The sequence below is a fragment of the Tympanuchus pallidicinctus genome, unplaced genomic scaffold (assembly GCF_026119805.1).
Source record: "Tympanuchus pallidicinctus isolate F22 unplaced genomic scaffold, pur_lepc_1.0 scaffold3, whole genome shotgun sequence".
Lineage (NCBI taxonomy): Eukaryota > Metazoa > Chordata > Aves > Galliformes > Phasianidae > Tympanuchus > Tympanuchus pallidicinctus.
The window spans coordinates 68,110,992-68,130,146 of NW_026294747.1; the positions used below are offsets into that span (position 1 = coordinate 68,110,992).

Sequence of the window (19,155 nt, forward strand, 5' to 3'; positions counted from 1 at the left end):
GCCCATTCTTTTTTTCCATTACTTCTCTATTACACTATTCTATTTAAGGAACCAAAACTAAAGTTTTATAAAGTAAATGTCCCTATCAAAGTGGTTTCAGAAAATCGTCATTATAATTTATTTTTTTTTTAACCAAACGTGGAAAATCGTAACCTCCTAACTTAGGTGATTACCATACAGCACATTTATCAGCATAAATCATAAGAAAAGCAGCATTTCAACACAGCTGAACTCCTTGTGACTTGTTAAATGAGTAGCTGTCCAAGCAGCATGACCTGTGCCATGTGCCATACTGAAAGCCAGGAAGCAAGCTTTTCTCCCGCTGTGATTTTGTTTCACCCTCAGCTATGCTGAGTATGATGACTCTTTACTGTACTTGCTTAACCCATACTCTGTTAAATACGACATTTATAGATTTACAGTACTTTAAGAGATTTTTCCCTGTGGGAGCATGGGGTTATTTCAGTCTTTATAGTTTGTATTAAATAATTGTTTCTTAAATTTGTGTAGGGGATGTTATAAAGATCACCAAAATGTTCTTTTGTTTCTGCATATACTCTCATTAATTTTGGCATTAAAGAGAAGTCATTCCATTGTAATATGAACTACTGAAAAATAATAAATCCAATAAAATAAAAAGAGGCAAATTCCATATACGTACTTGACATCATCGAAGGCACTCATCTGCAGCTTCAGGAGATCTGCCACATCCTTTATTAACTCCAGGCCCTTTTCCACACTCAGGGGGCTGTTGAAAGGGAGCAAGAAAACACAGCGTTACGAAAATGGAACTCATCAATACTTGAGAGGCTAAAAGTCCCAAAAGAGTTATCACCTTGGCCTCTTAGAGTCTGAAAGCCACCAGTAACTGTATTCCTGTCACATAGTGATCGTGATATCAAGGGAATTGGGATCAGGTGCTTCTTCAGGCATGATGAATCACCTGAATTTTCCAGCAATAAGACAAACAATAAGGTGTAAATGGAATTGTTAGGAAGTGTAATGGGCCCATGATGCAGCAACCAGTTCATCTCGATCCTCAATAAAAAATGTAATAAAGTAAAAGGACAGAAAGAGAGAAAAGGATTGACGAGACATGGAGGGAAACAAACAATGAAAGTCAAATTGCAGGCTCAGTAGCAAATGGACAAGGGAAAAGCAAATTTTTAAATTCATTAGTTCTTAAAATGAATCTTTGCCCAGTGAAAGGATACAAAATTATTATGGATCTGAGAGTAAACAATGGAGCAAGGCACACAGTCCAGAGGACACTGATTAGATACATAGGATTTAGTTTGGTGAGCGTATGCATTGCTGCCAGAGCCCACTTTAAATCTTTTTCACCTTTGTCGATGCCACATTTACATTTTTTAATTTAGAAAACAGGTTGCAATCAAGCATAACACAAGAGGACTGCTAGCATTTTTTAAAAAAAAGCATTTATTTAGATGCAAAATATATATATTAAAAACTTTTAGGTATTAAAGTTGTTAAAGCTGTAAAGGTGTATTAAGAACATTCTAATAGACAGACTGTACTTTGTTTAGCTGCTGTTCAGTGCTGTGAAACCAAATAAAAATGTATTTAGATAGTAAAAAGATTTGAAAATTATATAACAAGCTCTACTGAGAACAACAAATGCAGCATTCTCTAAATTGTGATTATAGAATTATTCTCAACACTGTCAAAGCCCCAACACTCATAGCATTAAACCTTACAAGCCTGATACTTATCTGACTTATGCCACTTTAAATCAGAAACAACTTTGATGAAACTAACCCAGGGGGAAAAAAAAAACTTCTGTATCTTTTCCTTCAAGGGTTTGTAACAAGTAAGAGAAGGAGGTGTCAAAAAAGTACGTACTGTTAAACATGATCTTTTCAACTGGACTAAGGGGAAAAAAACACCTCTCACAGCTCTGTACCTAGGTTATTATCTTTGCTTCACAGTGAAAGTTTTTTGAATCTAATTTTATTGCACTGTAATTACGGCCATGGATTTATTTATTGGCTGCAACGAGTGCTGCTTATTTATTTATTTATTTACCCTGCCAGGTTCTGCATGCAGTGCCCTAAGGGCACCTCTATTTAAATAATGGGATGTCTCATGGATCTTGGTTAGGCTGGAATTGTTCAGCCTCCCTTCATGCTACTAACCCAAAATGCTCAAGAGACCTCCTGTCACACAGGCAGAGGAAGCCCCTCAAGGCACCAGATAAATTTAGAGTTTTTCTAGATGTATGAGACAGAAATGTTCTTGTCTGAAAGTAACAAAAGAATCTGATCGTTTCTGTAAGGAAAAAAATGTACTATAGATTATTCATAAAAATCCTATATTTCAAGGACTGACAGTAGGCAGAAATGTGATTATTCTCATCACTATGAAAGCAGATTGTCATAGTGACTCAGGGGCTTATGTGTTAATTAAATCTTTCCTCCCAAAGACACTGGCTTAAATTTTATGGAAATGATTGGTGTCAGCAAGCGGGCTTTCACTGTATCAGCAAGTATACACAGAGGTGCAGGAAAAGTCTACTGCATACATTGATGTCATTTTTTTTTAACCAAGAGTCACATTTCTAAAAGCTCAACCTTCCATTCCTGCTTACCTCCCCTTCCTTGCAAAAGCATTACCCAACCTCCAAACTGATGTATGCTGCTATGAGTCAATGTAGTAACAGTAATATGTAATCAGAGCATTTGAATGGTACAGTCCAGCAAGAATGCTGGAGAGAAAATGAGAGAGAAAAAGGCGCTAGAAAGTCATTCTTCTGCAGGTCTGAGAATCTAGTAGCAGTCTTGTTAACTCTCATCCAATAGCAAACTAAAGAACACAGGTTCACAAGCTCACATCTGGAGTTAGGCTAAGAAATTGTCATTTGAAAAGTATACTGGTGCTTTTCAAAGGCATGGTGCTATCTGGACGTGTTCAAGGCCAGGCTGGATGGGGCCCCAGGCTGCCTGATCTAATGGGTGGCAAACCTGCCCACGGCATGGGGTTGGAACTGGTTGGGCTTCCAGGTCTCTTCCAACAAGGCATTTTATGATTCTAGGATTCTACAATTCTTCTTTGGTATCAGTATTATTATTGATCACATTCTCACATTTGAGGACTCACATTAAGAACTGATTAATTTCTAGTACCTTCTATTATCACTTTTACAGTTTCTAAATGTTGCCACATACTAGTCCTGCTGATTACAGTTCTGTAACAGCTGTATGGTAGGAGAGTTGAAAATGCCTAATCATTATCCACACTCTATTTCCCTACTACTTTAATTCATACTGCATTTTGCTCAGTGTTGCACAGTGTGTGCTTACATAGTGACTGACTCTAGCTTTATTTATGCTGAGTGAGCACACTATTCCCAGCAGTACGGCGTTAAGCAAACTACCCCAAGCCTAAGGAGAGTGTCCCACCTCTGATAAATGAAAAGGAAGAGCTGGCCTCCTCAGATATGGAGAAGGCTGAGGCAGTGAATGAATTCTTTGCCTCCATCTTCGTGGCCAGTCAGGCTTCTCACACTTCTCATGTCCCTGAACTTCAAAACTGAGGTGGAGGGAGCAAAATCCCTCCTAGTGTAAGAGAGGAGCAAGTCCAGACAACCTCATGATGTGGAACACGTACAAGTCTATGGGGTCAGATAACATGAATTCCAGGGTTCTGAAGGAACTGGCTAACACGGTTCAAAAATGTGATATCTCTATTGACTGTGAGGATTCATCTACAATAGAATTAACTAGAAGTGTTACATAAAGCAAGAAGTAAAAACAGAACACAACAATTCAGATAAGGAACAAATAGAAGACAGTACAAGAAGATATTTTAATAGAACAAAGTTTCTCTGGATGCAATCATGATGACAAGACCCAACTCTTGCAGGAAAGATAAGAGTGGATCAGGGTTCCTACAACTTTATTTGAACTATTAAGTTTTAGAATCGTAGAATCATTTGAATTCGAAGGGACCTTTTAGATCACCTAGCTCCAACTCCTTTGCTACCGGCAACCTCTAGACCAGGTTGCTCACAGCCCCATCCATCCTGGCTTTGAAGAGATTTAGATTTTAGTTTCCTAAAGCAGGAGAGGACAGAGAGCCGTGTTGTTACTAACAGTCCTGCCTGGCTCTGCTCACTCAGAGCAGTATGGTGCAGTGGGTCTGGGCCATGGCCACTTCATGTCCAGACACAGCACAACACAGATTCTGTCCATGTAAGTTTTCTTTTGAGCCTGTGATAATATATTTCACTACACCAGCAATGGTAAACTCTTAAAGAGAAATCACAACTTGCAAAGGACTCAGAGATAAAAAGTACATACTGGAAAAAAGAAAAGCAACACGACCTATCCATGGATGCTCTTTATGCCTTGGAAGTTCACTTGAGGATGTGTAAGCCTCATTTTGTTAAAGAAAATTAATGGGTTCTGCTATATCCTTAACAGTCCTTGATTTTTCAATCTTCTTTTAATTGCCTTGAGATTTTCTTAACACTTCCAGGAAAGGTTTCAGCATTAGGAACAAAAAGCCTCTGTGTGGCATAGCACCTCTTTGAAAATCATATAGCTTCTGATGGCCAAGATCTTGAGATAGAATTTACTTCAGACTTAGAATCACAGAATCACAAATGTTGGAAAAGACCTTTAAGATTATCTACTCCAACCATCAACTCATCACTAGCATTCCTGCTAAACCATGTCCCGAAGTGCCACATCTAAACATTTCTTGTACACCTCCTGGGACGACGACTCCATCAATTCATTGAGCAGTCTGATCCAATGCATTACCACTTTTTCAGAGAAGAAATTCTTTCTATTATCCAACCTGAATCTCTCCTGGCTCAACTTAGAGCCATTCCCTCTTGTCCTATCACTGTTACCTGGGAAAAGAGGCCTACCCCCACCTCACCACAACCTTCTTTGAGATAGTTATGGAGAGCAATAACATCTCCCCTGAGCCTCGTCCTCTCCAGACTGAACAGTCCCAGTTCCCTCAGCCACTCCTTCTAAGTCTTGTGTTCCAGACACTTCATAGCTTCGTTGCCTACTTTAGACAAGGTCCTCTTGTGTAGGACCTCAGTGTCTCTCTTGTAGTGAGAGGCCCAAGACTCAGTACTTGAGATGCAGAGGGAAGGTCACTTCCCTAGTTCTGCTGGCAACACCATTTCTGATACTATATATGTTTCCTATCTTTTCTATAATTTCACTTGCAGTAGATTTCTCTTTTGCATTTTTAAGTTAACTGTGTTAAGATCATAGAGCACTGAGATTGGAAGACACTTCTGGGTCCATGTGGCCCAACTCCTGTCCCAGCAGGGCCCCCTACAGCAGGTCTTTTTCAGGTTTCCGGCTCCAGTTCTCTACAGCTAGAAAGACAAAGGGAGGGTCAGAAAGCATGTAGAATTCATTTATAAATAACTTTCTTCTCTCGCTTTGCCTCCTTAGTCATCTCTTTCCATAAGTTCTAGCCTAAATATTATTTTCAAATGACAAATTCAAACCCTACAGAATCAGTAGCCAAAGTTTGTTTTACCCAGATTCCAACTGCTATGTCATATTATTTGCAGAATATACTTTTTTTGATAAATTTTAATGACAATAAAGAAATAAAGGGGGAATAAAATATAAATATTTCCTTTGGGGTTTATGTAGATACATATTTTCAAGTCTTGCACAGAATCATCTGAAAAATGCTGTTTTTGTTTAATCTCATATTGCAGCAAACAGCACTTGCACTGAACTGCTTATATCTACTAGAGCATATGGCTTATATCTCTGCTAATCGCAGACAATATCGTATGGTAGTACTACATCATTCCTTCAGATGCAATGACACCCCAGCTGACTGAAAGATTTTGATGTCATGATGTTAAATCATGACAAAACCATTTAAACTATGAGAAAACTGAATAGCCCAATACATAGTTACTTGTCTGTACTAAAATTCACAATAAAGACAGCTTTTTTTAATTTCATCTGGAATTTTATCTAACAAGAAAAGAAGATCCAGGCTATAAAGCTCTTTTATTTAGGGATGGATTTTAAATTAAAGTGCAGGAATAAATATCCCTTTACCTTAATGCGAGCTGCTGAGCACTTCTGAAAATTAAGTAATCCATTTAAATTCTCAAGAGCAGATTTGGGAGACCAACTTTATGTAATTGCTAAAACGTTTCCAAAATTGTACTGGACATTGGATACAGGAAAATTAGATTGCCTGGTGAAAATAATAATCCATATCTTCCAATATCTAAATCCATCCTAGTGAGGGAGTTGAAAACAGAAATAATTTAAGCAACAGTCTTAACTTACAGAGGTAATTCAAATAATAGAACATTGGATTATAATCTTCCTCTTCTACTGTCTATTAAAGATTTCACTCTTCATTTGCTCAATTTGTAAGAAAAACATTGGGTTGAGGAGTTTTTTCTAAAAATTTGGTTCCACAAAGTTGGCAATACCTAGAGCAATCACATTAAATGATTTCCTTCTCAATCACTGCTTCATATAGTTTGTTACCCTATTTTTGTACATGTAAAACTATCTCATTATCTTCAGTGGTTTTATATATAAAAGAGAATATCTGCTGATAAATAAAAGATGAACGAAGAAAAGAAGAGGCCTTAATCAGGTGATCATGGTCAAGACGCCTTCCTCAATTTCAACATCTGTAAAACGAAGGGAATGATACCAGCTTTTATGCCAGATGACTAATATTGCTTCTTAAAAGAGTTGCATGCCTTCTGGATCTAAGAATAAAAAGAGTAGCACTATTAGCAGTCCCTAAAAGACAAACGTATCTCCTCCCTATCAAACATGGAGAAGATATTGTGGTAGCAAAGACCAAGTAACATGAAAATTAGTTTTTAGTTACAAGAAAAATTTCCCAATCAAAAATATTGTTCTAAATTATTTCAACATGGGGTACTGGCTGTCTGAAGAACCTAACTGACTGATTTTACATCATGTTTAAAGCACCTGGATCCAGGTGAACATAACTTGTTCCTCACTGCTGAATTGCCTTGCAAAACACCTGCTGTGGGAAAATGGAGTAGGTGTCAAGAACTTTGTGGACCAGACATGCCTCACACATGGCCAATTAAACCACTCCCCCAAAAATGTAGTGCTGAATATTGTATGCTGAACTTGATACACACCACAGTTATCCAAACAGTGCTGCAGATGGATATCACATTCCCAAGAAATTGCCAAGATAACCTATAAATCAGAAAAGTGAGTACAACCAGTTTGAATAATGAATGGCATATTTTTGACCTGGACCTAATGGTTTATTCATTCAAGTCTCAAAGCTTCCACTTCTAGTTCAAGAACAAGAAAGAAACATGTAAATGAAGGAACAGGAGGAGTTCTGCAGGGAGGGACACTGGCAGCACGGCCAACTTTACATGCTGAGTTAAATGGAGCTCAGATTCTAATAAAAGCCAGTGGGCAGTGTCAAAGGGAACAAGAGAAGGAACAGCAGTAAACAATGATGAAAACTATATGTTCTGTATTTCCCAACATGCCTGTCAAAACAATCCCATAAATTGATCCATTTAGGTTGCAAAAAATCTGATCCAGTTATACAGATGGCTTGACTGCTCACATTTGCCAAGCCTGCTCCCAGAAAGGAGAGCAACATGTAGCTCAAAGTTACACTGAGGTTATGTCAGTCTCACAAGCAGTTGCTCTCATTCGCTTTTCCTTCTCCCAACTGCCAAGCATCTTCGAAAAGCCACTTACTGAACTCTGAAATTCTCCCTCAGTGCCATCATTCAAATTACGTATTGTCTTTACCAGACTGTACCTAGTGCCCTTCCAATATTCTGTTTAGCAATTGTAATGCAGCAATATAACGGACATCCAGTCAGCCTTGTCATATTAGTTCAATTGAATCATTTTCTGCAAAAATGACGAATAATCTACAGTACAGAAATAGGCTTGACATTGGGAATAGCACTCCTTAAACTTAAATGTCAGTCCAATCCCCAGTGAGATCTTAAGAAAGGTAGGATTCAATCCACCTGTGTTTTTTTTTTACATCAGGACATAGGCAAAGAAGTCCAATTCACCCGTTTTTGAGAGTGCTGAGCACTTTGCCAAAATTACAAGGCATTTATCTACAGCCAGAAAGTTGCCTGAGTGCTTAAATACAGCCCTGTCAGCAGTATCAGAAAGCTCATGCTCTGCAGTGGTAGGTGCCACTCTTAAAACCAGCCTCTCTTTTGCTGTCCACATTCAAGTACAATGGCATCTTCGCTCCACCTATTTCTCATCGAGAAGGTTCAAAAATTGGTTACACTTGTGATCACCTTGAGTTGAATCCACATTTCAAGTGAAGGTGGGAAATACCTAAGCACAGCACCCAAGGCTTTTGTGGAGAGAGATTTTTTATTTAGTCTGTTTACTTATGTAAAACATGCACATACTTGAAAACCATTTGGGACAGCAGCATTCCCTTCTGCTGAGTGATGTGACTTATGGTCACGTTCTCTCTTGCATGTCATCCATCTTCCGCCATCATTTATATGCCTGAAGATGAAATGCTGAGCCATCAAGAGGATGACAGACAGACTTATCCCTTAGGGCTAGTACCCAGAGGACCCTCCTATAATGTAGGAGTTAAAACTGCTTGGAATAAGTTCTGTAAGCTTTCCTCCACTTCCTGCTTCACTTTCTAAGCCCTGCAGTAGTAAGGGAAAGACAGGCAGGGACACTCCACAAGGTGCTTTTCAGTACAGGCATGTTAGATATGGTGGAGCTCAGAATAACCTACTGGCTTGGTATGCCTCCGTGAGGCAGGGAGACACCTAGAAGTCTGGGCTATCTTCTGGAGTCTCACAAAGTCCCTTCTAAATAGAAGAGGAGAAGAGGTGCCAGAATCTCCTTGTGTGGATATGTACTCATTTGTCCCTCAAGGAACTCAGTGATGTCATGGGAAAAGTAGAATGTCCTCATTCCTGGGGAAGACGTGTAGTTCAGCACTTAGATAAGACAGTCTGGCCTTCACCTTAAATACTTAAATAACTGCCATTTAAGCTTAAAACCTAGAAATATTTCTTAAAAGGAAAAAGCACTAACCACAGAGATAACAAGAACAATGTCCTTTGAAAGCCCAAGTCATAAGGACCAAATCTGTTGATTCTTTTACTTCGAGTAATCAACTTTAATAAACTTTAATTGAGAGGTAAGTGTAGACTATGCAATGTGGTGGCTCTTTTCCCTAGAAGTTAACTGAGACTTGAGCTGCAAAAGATAATTTTGTCGGTCTTGCTGCCTTTGTATTCGAGCACTTTCATCTAAGATTTTTAAGAAATTGTTAACACTGCAGCATCTTTCATGCAGCTCTTCTTTTTAGTACTGATCTTAGATACTTTTTTATTCATGAGGCTTTTATTTTTCTAAAAACTGAATTTCAAGATAGATACATTCTTTAGTTTAATAATAATTACTTTGGTTTAATAATTACTTAACAAAGTTCCACCTGGCCAATCTTCATTGTTGTTTGGGTATTGACATCAAACTGACTTCCCTTAATTAAACAGTGCAATGGTCTATTAACAGTATCAATTTCTTAATATGCAGCACAGTTTCCTTAACGCCACAGATAGAAAGGCAAATCCCCCCCAAAATAAATAAACAAAGATACCAACAACTATAAACAAAGTTCAGAAATACTGGTCTGGAATACCATACAGAATGCTTTAGAGTCCAATGTGCAAGAAGCCACATTTAGGATGAATGATGCTGAGGACTAGATTGCTTAGGCTGGTAAAGCTATTAGGCAGCAGCAAGAACACTGATTAAGCTGCAAGCAAACATCTTGCTGATGGGCAACTGGCAAGAGCAACCTGGACAGCTCCAGCACAAACTGTAGTGGAGCCAGAACACCAGACCTGAGCTCTACCTTTTTGTGAGGAGCTGTGCACACCAACTGTAACTGCTCTGCCTACTATAAGTAGTCAAGAAAAAAGGAGAGGGAGAACAATTTCCTCTTTCTGCTAGTGAGATCATGGATAAGCGAGAAGAGCAATTGCTGCAGGCAGCAGATCTCCAGCAATACATGGTTTTTATAAAGACATGTAGCAACAGTAGGAGGGGAAATGGTTTTAAACTAGAAGAGGGTAGATTTAGACTAGATATCAAAAAAAAACCTCATTACTGTGAGGGTGATGAGTCACTGGCACGGGTTGCCCTTGGAAATATTCAAGGACAGGATGGAAGTGAGTGTGAGCAACCTGGAGCAAGGGGTTGGAACTATATCATCTTAAAGGTGCCTTCCAAACCAAACCATTCTATGATTCTGTGATTCCATGCTAACTCCAGTCATTTAATCAGTTCTCAGCAACAGATGTGAGCACAAGATAGGAGCCTGCGTTACACAACCTTGTACGTGCTACTGCCTGATTTTAGTAAGCCAGCTGTTAAATCATGAGAGTCTGAAAATAAAGCTAAAAAAAAAAAAAAAGAAAATGAAATCCAAGACAATGTTGGAAAAGTTCTTATGAAGGAGGGTAGGAGATGTGATTTTTGAAATTCAGCTCTGTAAGGACTAACTACAGAACAGCCTATCCTGCGAGAGTCAATGCTGTGATAAACAGAAACCTTTTGTTCTTTAGTTTTGTTTTTTTGTTTTTTTTTTTCTATTGAGCACTGCTTCATTCACACAGCTAAAAGTGAAGAAAGCAAGATGTTAAGGAAATCATCCAGTGACAGTTTTCAACACTGGTCTCAATTCTCTGAGGAAAAAGTTAGAGGTGTGAGACTTGCTACGAAATTGCTGGCATTCTGGCAGCTGCCCAAAGCCCTCTCAAAAAGGTGCAAAACTATCTACTCTAGAATAGCTAGGGACCCTGACCTAATAAATCATAACATTACACAAGAAAAAACAGATTCTATCTGATCACTGATCTGACTCTAGAGGCACTATAACAGTGACATTTTTTCCTTACATGCACCTTGTGTAATGCATGTACCATGTGTTTCAAGATTAGGATGCTACTCTCAGCTGCGCACTCTGTCTCCATGCTCATAGCATTGCAGCCTGGGCAAAGAGAGAGATCAGGAATCAGCACTTCTTGCCCTTCTGAACCAAGAACATTTCTTCTGAAAATAAATAAGTAGGATTATCGCTTTCTTCTACCAGTAATTGATTATCCATGTACTTATCACTTACTAAAATCCCTATCTTTTTAAAAAATCATCCTGCTAAATACATCAAAGATGTATTGGACAGGTTTGTATTTTAGAAATGGACAACCTACTTCAGGATTTGAGTGCCTTCTTTTAAATTTCCATGTCTGAAAACATGGGCCACCATACCAATGGCAGGGCCTATGCATCTAAACAGCATTTTTTTTTGTTAATTTTCCATTGCCTCAGAGCTCAGACTACGAGGAGTTTTAAGAATATCTTTTTTTTTTTTTCTATTTTTTTTCTCCCAGAAGGACTATTTTTGTTAATGTCTATTATTCTGTCACACTTATTCGAGCTGAATTTCATCTACCATTGTGCTCCTTAATCCCTCAATGTATTTAAATCCATCTGGAATTTTTCTAAATCCTCCATAGTTCTTCCTAACAGAGACAATTTGCCCATGGGGTACCACTAATCCCTCTACACGCTGAGAAGCAGCAGTTCATGACGAATCTTTCCCTCCTATCTCATAACCGGTTCTTAATCTGCAGAGACGCCGTGGCCCTTGCTCTGTGAGTCACACTCCTTAAAGTCGGTATGAAGAGCATCCCATTTATCTCCTGTTGATTTGGAGGGCAGGTACAACTTGTGGTTTTGCTGCAACAGCAGCTTTTCTCTCAGGAGAGGCTGATGCATCTCCTCAGAAGGCAATTTGCTCCCTCGGGGCTCTGGGACAAATGCTGTCACAGAAGTGAAGAGAGAAATCTGGCACGGTCCTCTGGAGGTGGAAGCACAGAAGTCTTTCAATAGAAATAGCTAAGATATAAGGTATGGAAGTGGTTTATCACTGATGTGGTTTCAGAGTCTGACATCACAACACAGAGAAGCTGAAAATGATACTAGGAAACCTTCATTTTAAGGAAACAGCTTTTTTTTCCGTCTCTCTTTTTTTTTTTTTTTCCCATAAGATTGGTAAATATTGTAATATGCAAAATAATGGGAACTTCCGTTACAGAAGTATGAAATAAAAGGATATGAGCCTATGTTATTATGCAAAGTTCAATAGTAACGGAAGAACGGAAGAGCTACATCACAGAAAAGCGACATAGCTTTGATAAGGGTCCTCAAGAAAATCTAAGTTCCATCCTCCCATTCATTCCTGTGTTCAGGAATCCGGCTTCATGATGCTCTTCCTCAAGCTGCAACTTCTGTCTGACTCCAGAGGTCGCTTACCAAACCAGCTGATCTACTCACAAGAGGATTTACATTCTAGACGAAAGCCACTATATTTGCCAAAGAAGGAATAAATGATGTCAGCTACATATATCCTATGGAAGAAGTGAATGCTCCTGCATGGCTGCATGGCAGTGGGACTATCCCATCCTCATTAAATTTGAAAAAAACAATATAAACCATTGAATTCTGCTTTCTACAAATCTTACTTTTCATTTCCTAGACACAATGGGAATCTCACAACAAGAAAGTTCCCATACAATAGAGCATAAACTGAGACATTAAAGGGCATCTTTTCAGGATGCAGAAGTAGTACAGTGAGGACTACAGCGGAACATTTTAACATCAAAGTAATTCACAGTGTTACCATTATATTCTGTCTGAGCCCACCAAACCTGAAGGATCTTTAGACACCAAAATTGTATTTACTTTTCTTTTCTGGAAATGCCCCTGAGAGTAACACACACGACGTGCTATAATGAAAGTCCTGGGCACTGATGTTTCATCAAGTCCATGGTGTTACAACACTTGCCTTGTCTGTCTGAGTTTGAGTCTCTTGTCTATGTTCCAGTGTAGCTTCATGTATCTTGAAGTTCTCATCTCCAGTACATACTGAGAGAATAAATGAATTTCAGCACTAAATATATTTTATCTGGTTTGAACTCATCCTGTGCCTCAAATTCAGTTATATCGTAATGAATTTTGTAAATAATTCGCATTTATTCAGGACTGATGAAAGCAACCAAATAACATCACAGCACAGAGCTACTCACTGGGTTGCTGGAGAGCAGCCTGATGTCACGAGACTGTAAACATGTTAAGGACACTGCAATTTTATATCTTTAGATGCAGTTTGTTTTAATATGCTGGTTTTTTCATTGGCTTTATTGGCCTTTAAACCCTTTTAAACTTACTTTTTTTTTTGACAGCTCAGCAAATTCCCACTTTCCATATTTTTTCCATCTTTTTCCACCACAAATGAGTGTGAATTTAAACCCCTTAATACGGACAGATTCAAGTCCAGACCAATTTGTAACACAGATGACACCTGGTAAAAATCAATAGCAGTGGTAAGGCTATGAAGGTCAGAGTGATAACGGCATTGTGGAAACACAAGAGTGATTGAGAAGTCAAGAAGGATCACCTCTCTGGAGTTATAATTGAAGTGTGACCCTGTTCCAGCCTGTGCTTGTATTGTCCCAAATAAGCAGTACCTCCAGCTCTGTTAATAGTGACAAATTCATACAGACATGTTGTTAATGGCAAAAACATGGAAATAATGGCAATAATCTGTGCCATAATGATGATATCCTCTTTTCCAAGACTGGATTCCATCCAAGCACTCCTTAATGCATTTTTAAGCTGAATGTTTGAAGCAGTGATGGAGTTTACTTGTCATAAACCCTAACTCTCTGATAGAAAAAAAGCCCTGACATAGCAAGATTGTTTTTTAAAATCAGATTATTTATGAGTAATTAATAAATGAGATCGAGGTCAGCTGGTGACATACATTTTAATGGACTTTTGACTTTTCGTATATTCTCTACCTTAATATCACCAAAAATGTTTTTCTTTCAAGGTAACTTAAAGCCCAGACCAAATTACAATGCAGATGGTTTAAATTACAAAAAACAAAGTGTGTCCATCAGCCTAGTGCTCAAAGAAGAAAAATAAAGAAACACAGACATTTCTGTAAGATACCAAAATGTTTAACATTTTAAAAATTGACTTTTTCTAAAACTCAATCTCCAATCTATCAATAAATTAAGTCTGAATTTATCTCTCCATCAGACACACCATAATCTGAAGATTGTAGCATACCTTTCTTCTAAAACAGTGAGTGGAAATATCTACTCAATAGTAAAATTAAATTATTTTCTCTGTTCTAATTTATTCTTCGTGTTCTGAATTAGTCCTCACTGATCTCCTTGTGAAGCATTTTCTTGCATGTCATATAAACAATTTAGAGTGAGATAAAAATGACTTCATTCTAATTTTTAGTGGTCAGATGTTTACACTGTATACATGTTATCTGAGTCAAGAAATTTCAAAAATTTATTGGGCATGAAAATCAAATTATTGTATGTTTATAGCTGAACCTGCCAGAACTGAGCAAAACACTGATGAAAAAGTGCTAGTAGAGAATGGACTGCATTATAATTCATGTTGATGAATTCACCAGAATTCCAACCTTTGTTTTTCTCCTTTTCACACATTCCAAAAGGTTAATATTTGTCACTCCTTTAAAATGATTTACATGGCAATTACCAGAAAAACACCGTAATGGACTAGAAGGATTGACCATATGGAATTGTGAGATACTGCATCATCTCGGGTGTTTTATGTCTACTACTGTTACAGAAGCAAAACACAGCTTAGCACCCCGTCCCTATGATAAGAGACATATAACCCAATGAGTAAAGATCTGTAGCATGGAGACAGTAGAGCAGCATGAACCTACTCAAAGAGAGGCTGCAGTGCCTCTGCACTAGCTGCAGGTCCATGAGACCCAAAGAAGAGATGCTAATGCAGAAGAGAAGATACAGAAAGAGAAAATGGTGGATCTAGGCACATTTTAACACCAGCAATATTTATGTGTTCAGCTGAGCAGAGAGATACAAATTTGAGCTAGTCACTGTGGCACTCCTGGGACTCCAGGTGCACTGCTAAAATTACCCAGTGCATTTTAACTGTTCAAGAGACCAGACGTAGTGTCATTACTCTGTGTCGTGGATCAGTTGGTTACCGGTTAAACCAAAGCAAAATCTGGCTTTGGATGCTCCTCTAGAGGTGAATCACAAAGCTTGACCCACTAGCAAACAAAGCAAAACATTGGGGAAGTGAAAAGAGGAATAAATGGGAGTTTGGATGGACTCTTGTACATCAGCAGGTTCTGGGGTAAGATAATTTAACATATTTTGGGATCACAAAAGCGAAGGGCAACACAAGTACAACAGGCTATCATACCATCTCTGCACATAAAACAAAGAAGAAATTAAAAATATTCAAAGCTGAATTCTCATACAGAAAAAGCTATGCACCACTACTGTTCTTCTGCTATTTTCTTGTGCATTAAAAAGATGCGTGAAGTATAATTTTCCTGTGAGAATGTATAACATCAGAATTAAGGTGAAACACTGCATTAAAGCAGTGATGCGAAGGATGCGATTTCTGCCGCTGAGAATCACAATGATATTGAAGGATGAAAGAGGAAAAAATGATTTTGTGTCTAAAAAATACTAGGGAGTGTGAATAACTGCATGTGAACAGCTAACCAAGGAATATTCTAGATGTACTTCTGTATAGTGGTTGTGGTGCAGACAATGGCAGAATTGTCTCTCATCGATAAATTCATTTGTTTATGTAGCAGATCAAGCTACATTATAAGAAGCAAAACTTTTGGCTTTAAGTTCAATGTTGGACAGTCATTTATTTATGCATGGGCAGAGTCTTCTAGTGAAAGTGATAAATTGAGCAGTAAGAACTTTACATTTTTCCTTCTTACTTTTTGGCCTGTGAGCAGTGCTGTCAGGAACTGATTTTAACAAACTTTTGTACCAAGAGCATTTCTGTTTTTTCTTTTACTTTTTAAAGCTAGTTGTAGACACTAAGTGAAGAATATGCACAATTTTTTCCCCTTGATAAGATATACTTGCATACAGAATAACAATTTCAAAGAGGACACTGAGATATGTAGGGAAGGTCAAATCAGTGTTTCTGTTTGTACATGTGTGTACTAAAGGACAAGAACATTCTGTTATTATTTTCTAAGGAGCGCTGAAAAGCCTCATGAAATACAAAAGCTCAGCTTTTAAGAAACATCAAGACTTTCCAGTAACAAGGAACAATAAAACCTATTATTCCTGTTCCATTGTATACGTTGTGATTCATTTTTATTTTATATTTCATTTTTAAAAGCAATTAAAATGGCCTGCATATCACTGGTGGAAATAACAAATGATGAAGATCACGAAAATGAAATTCTTTAACAACTTGCCTAGGAAAACAAAAAATCTGCAGAATAAATTGAGAATTCTGTACAACTCAGCTTCAGGGTCCTAACCTGAGCAACACCCTGTAGGAAGTAATCATTGTATGCAGAGCAATATCCTTTATCACCTTTATGAAGGTACAGAAATAGTTTCAAGCTCTTAGTATCAACCTAACCCTTAGCATAATAAACGGGTCAGACTAATCACCTTTCATAGCAGTCTTATACTATGAACAGTAGATCAATTTTCAGCTTTTTCAAAAGTAACTGAGCAGAATATCCACAATCTCAAATTAAAAGCACAGAACTGATTGTATGATCCAATTAAGTTAACATGTTGTGAACAGATTTACAACCTAATTTTACATAGACAGTCTGCAATTGAGCTAGGATGTGACAAAACAGAAACTATCTAGGAACTGACTAATGTAACAGTGCCAGAAGTAGGCTCACAAGCCAACAGAACCTCCACGAACAGTCTGTGAGCTTCAATATATGTGAAAAACCTTAAAATTTAGAGTAGTTCATTTGAAAATGACCTAAAAAGATCATCAAGTCCAACTGCCTGATGATCTCAGTGCTAAACAAATGTAAAGGGCATTGTACAAATTCCTCCTGATCACTTGCCAGGCATGGGGCATCAACCACCTTTCTTGTTCCATTGTTTGATCATCCTCACATTAAAGACATTTTTGTGATGTCCAGTCTGAGCCTCTACTGGTGCAGTTTTTGCTGTTCCTACAAGTCCTGTCACTGGTTACCAGAAGAGCCCTCTGCTTTCCCTCCTCATGCAAAAGCATAAATCAACTAGGTTATCTCTAAACCCTCTTTTCTCTAAACTAGAAAGAGCCCTCATTCTCTTCTCAACCCATGCCTTACAGCACACACATTACAAATAAATCACAAAATAAGACAGGTTCCTGTGCATTTGAAGACCAAAATACTGTGATTAAGCAGTGAAAAGAAATGAACTTTCTCTCTGTAACTAGAACTTCCCTTAGTGCGTTGAAGTCTAGCCACTAGTTTTGAAACTGCACACCAGCTTCACTGTTCACACTGCTGAGCAAGCAGCAGCTTGCATTTCGTTTTGTTCTAAATGGTAAGAACTACATGTTCTGGATAGTCAGGCTTTGGATTGCCTCACAGGGGATTCAGAAGTCTAAATGGTGTTTAAATATTTTGACTGTGGGATTTTGGTCCACATCTCAGAGCATATCCTGCCAGACAAATGAGAGTATTGGCATCTTTTCGTGTTAAACAAAAATTTTCCATCCTTGAAGTTCAAAAAAGAGGAGGAGTTCTTTAGTCTGAGACTTCTCTGATTGGAGAGTTCCCACTGATATATTCCCACTATAACAGGGAGGTATTTTATAGCTATGGCTGAAGCAGCATGCAAGTGAAAATAACTTCCTTCAGATAATTTCATTTTATAGGATTATTTCAGAGATTAGTAGAAACAGTTCATAGCAGTAATTCTGAGAAAGAAACAAATCTCTCTCACACAAATCCTACAGTGGCTGAATATCAATTTTTTGAAGGAGAAAAGAGTAAACAAAGTAAATCACCCAATTTGATTGGTTTCTCAGCATAATAAAGTGCTGAAGCAGCACAGTGGAGGATTTGCTGGACAATTTTCTCCACTGAAGCTGTCAATTCATTCTGAAGCTTAGTGCTGATGGATATTATGGATTGGTATGGATTGCACTGCTCCAGCCATCTGAAAGGTCACTAGACAAACACAGCAGGAGTGACCTATTGTTCTTGCCATTGACAATCACACTGCCATTTTGACAAATCTTTAAACTATCGCAAATCTTTTATTTAAGTATTACATGAAAATGTTTATCTTTTCTTTGTGGCACAATTAAAAGCTGGCGTCTTAGGAGTTCACTGAAGCAGTCGTAATATCTCCTTGGGTCATGCTTGCAAAGCCATGGAAGCCTGAGAATCTAATAGTGAATGGATCACCTTTGACATCTGTCAACTATACCACTGAGTATAATCTTTTCAGTTCCATTTTCAGATCACAAGGTGAAAAGAACTCAAGCTATTATCCCTAGTGTACAAATATGCTGGACTATTTCCCTTTCTTACCGAAAGACCACAGTTTCGGCCATAAAAATAAAGCTTCACTGCACCAAAAATCGTGGCCTATAAAAATTGATGGGTTGGAACTCTGACATATTGGTTTGTGGAGAAAAGAGAAGAACATACAAAGACAGTATTATCAGAAAATAAAAAAGAACTTCTCACATCACATTTCAGCATTTCGTTTCGTGTGCACAAGTTAAGGTTGGATTTCAAAGATAAACCCCACATAATTGTAATTCTATAATCTTAACTGTGCTTATTGCTGTTAGAAACATACTTCATATTTGCCTAAAACCCAGGCTTAAAAAAACATAATTCAAGCACATATTTAGCTCCAGCTTCCCTCATATTTTAAATAGAGCACTTTAAAAAAGCTTAAAGATGTAAACACAAAGCTTGTAAGATCAGTTGTCAAACTGATTTCCCGAGTACCGGACTACAACCGCCTCTCAAGTAGGAGTGATTTTAGATTCACATAGATTAAACAATTTACTGGGAATAGTTCCAGTCCCTTTTTTTCACTGTGTGAGTATCATGTACAAGCACAGATGCACAGAGATGTGCAGCATACACTTCTTGCAAAGCGATTTGTTACCATTATTTATTTAATGCAGACAGTGACTGATTTTGTACTGATTTGCAGTATAAAAACAAACCAATGCAGGGAACATTAACATTTCCCTTCTGTGCAGTAATAGTTAAGGAACA

At 38.0% G+C, this 19,155-nt stretch overlaps 1 protein-coding gene across 6 annotated transcripts in view; it reads right to left on the reverse strand.

The window, feature by feature from the left end:
* The window catches only part of PTPRN2 (protein tyrosine phosphatase receptor type N2), a 620,450-nt gene that overhangs the window by 362,960 nt on the left and 238,335 nt on the right, over positions 1–19,155 (reverse strand). For all 6 annotated transcript variants that reach the window (XM_052695759.1, XM_052695758.1, XM_052695760.1 and 3 more), the window contains exon 10: positions 662–748. In XM_052695759.1, the coding sequence (XP_052551719.1) occupies positions 662–748 (87 nt within the window). The remainder of the gene's footprint in view (positions 1–661; positions 749–19,155) is intronic.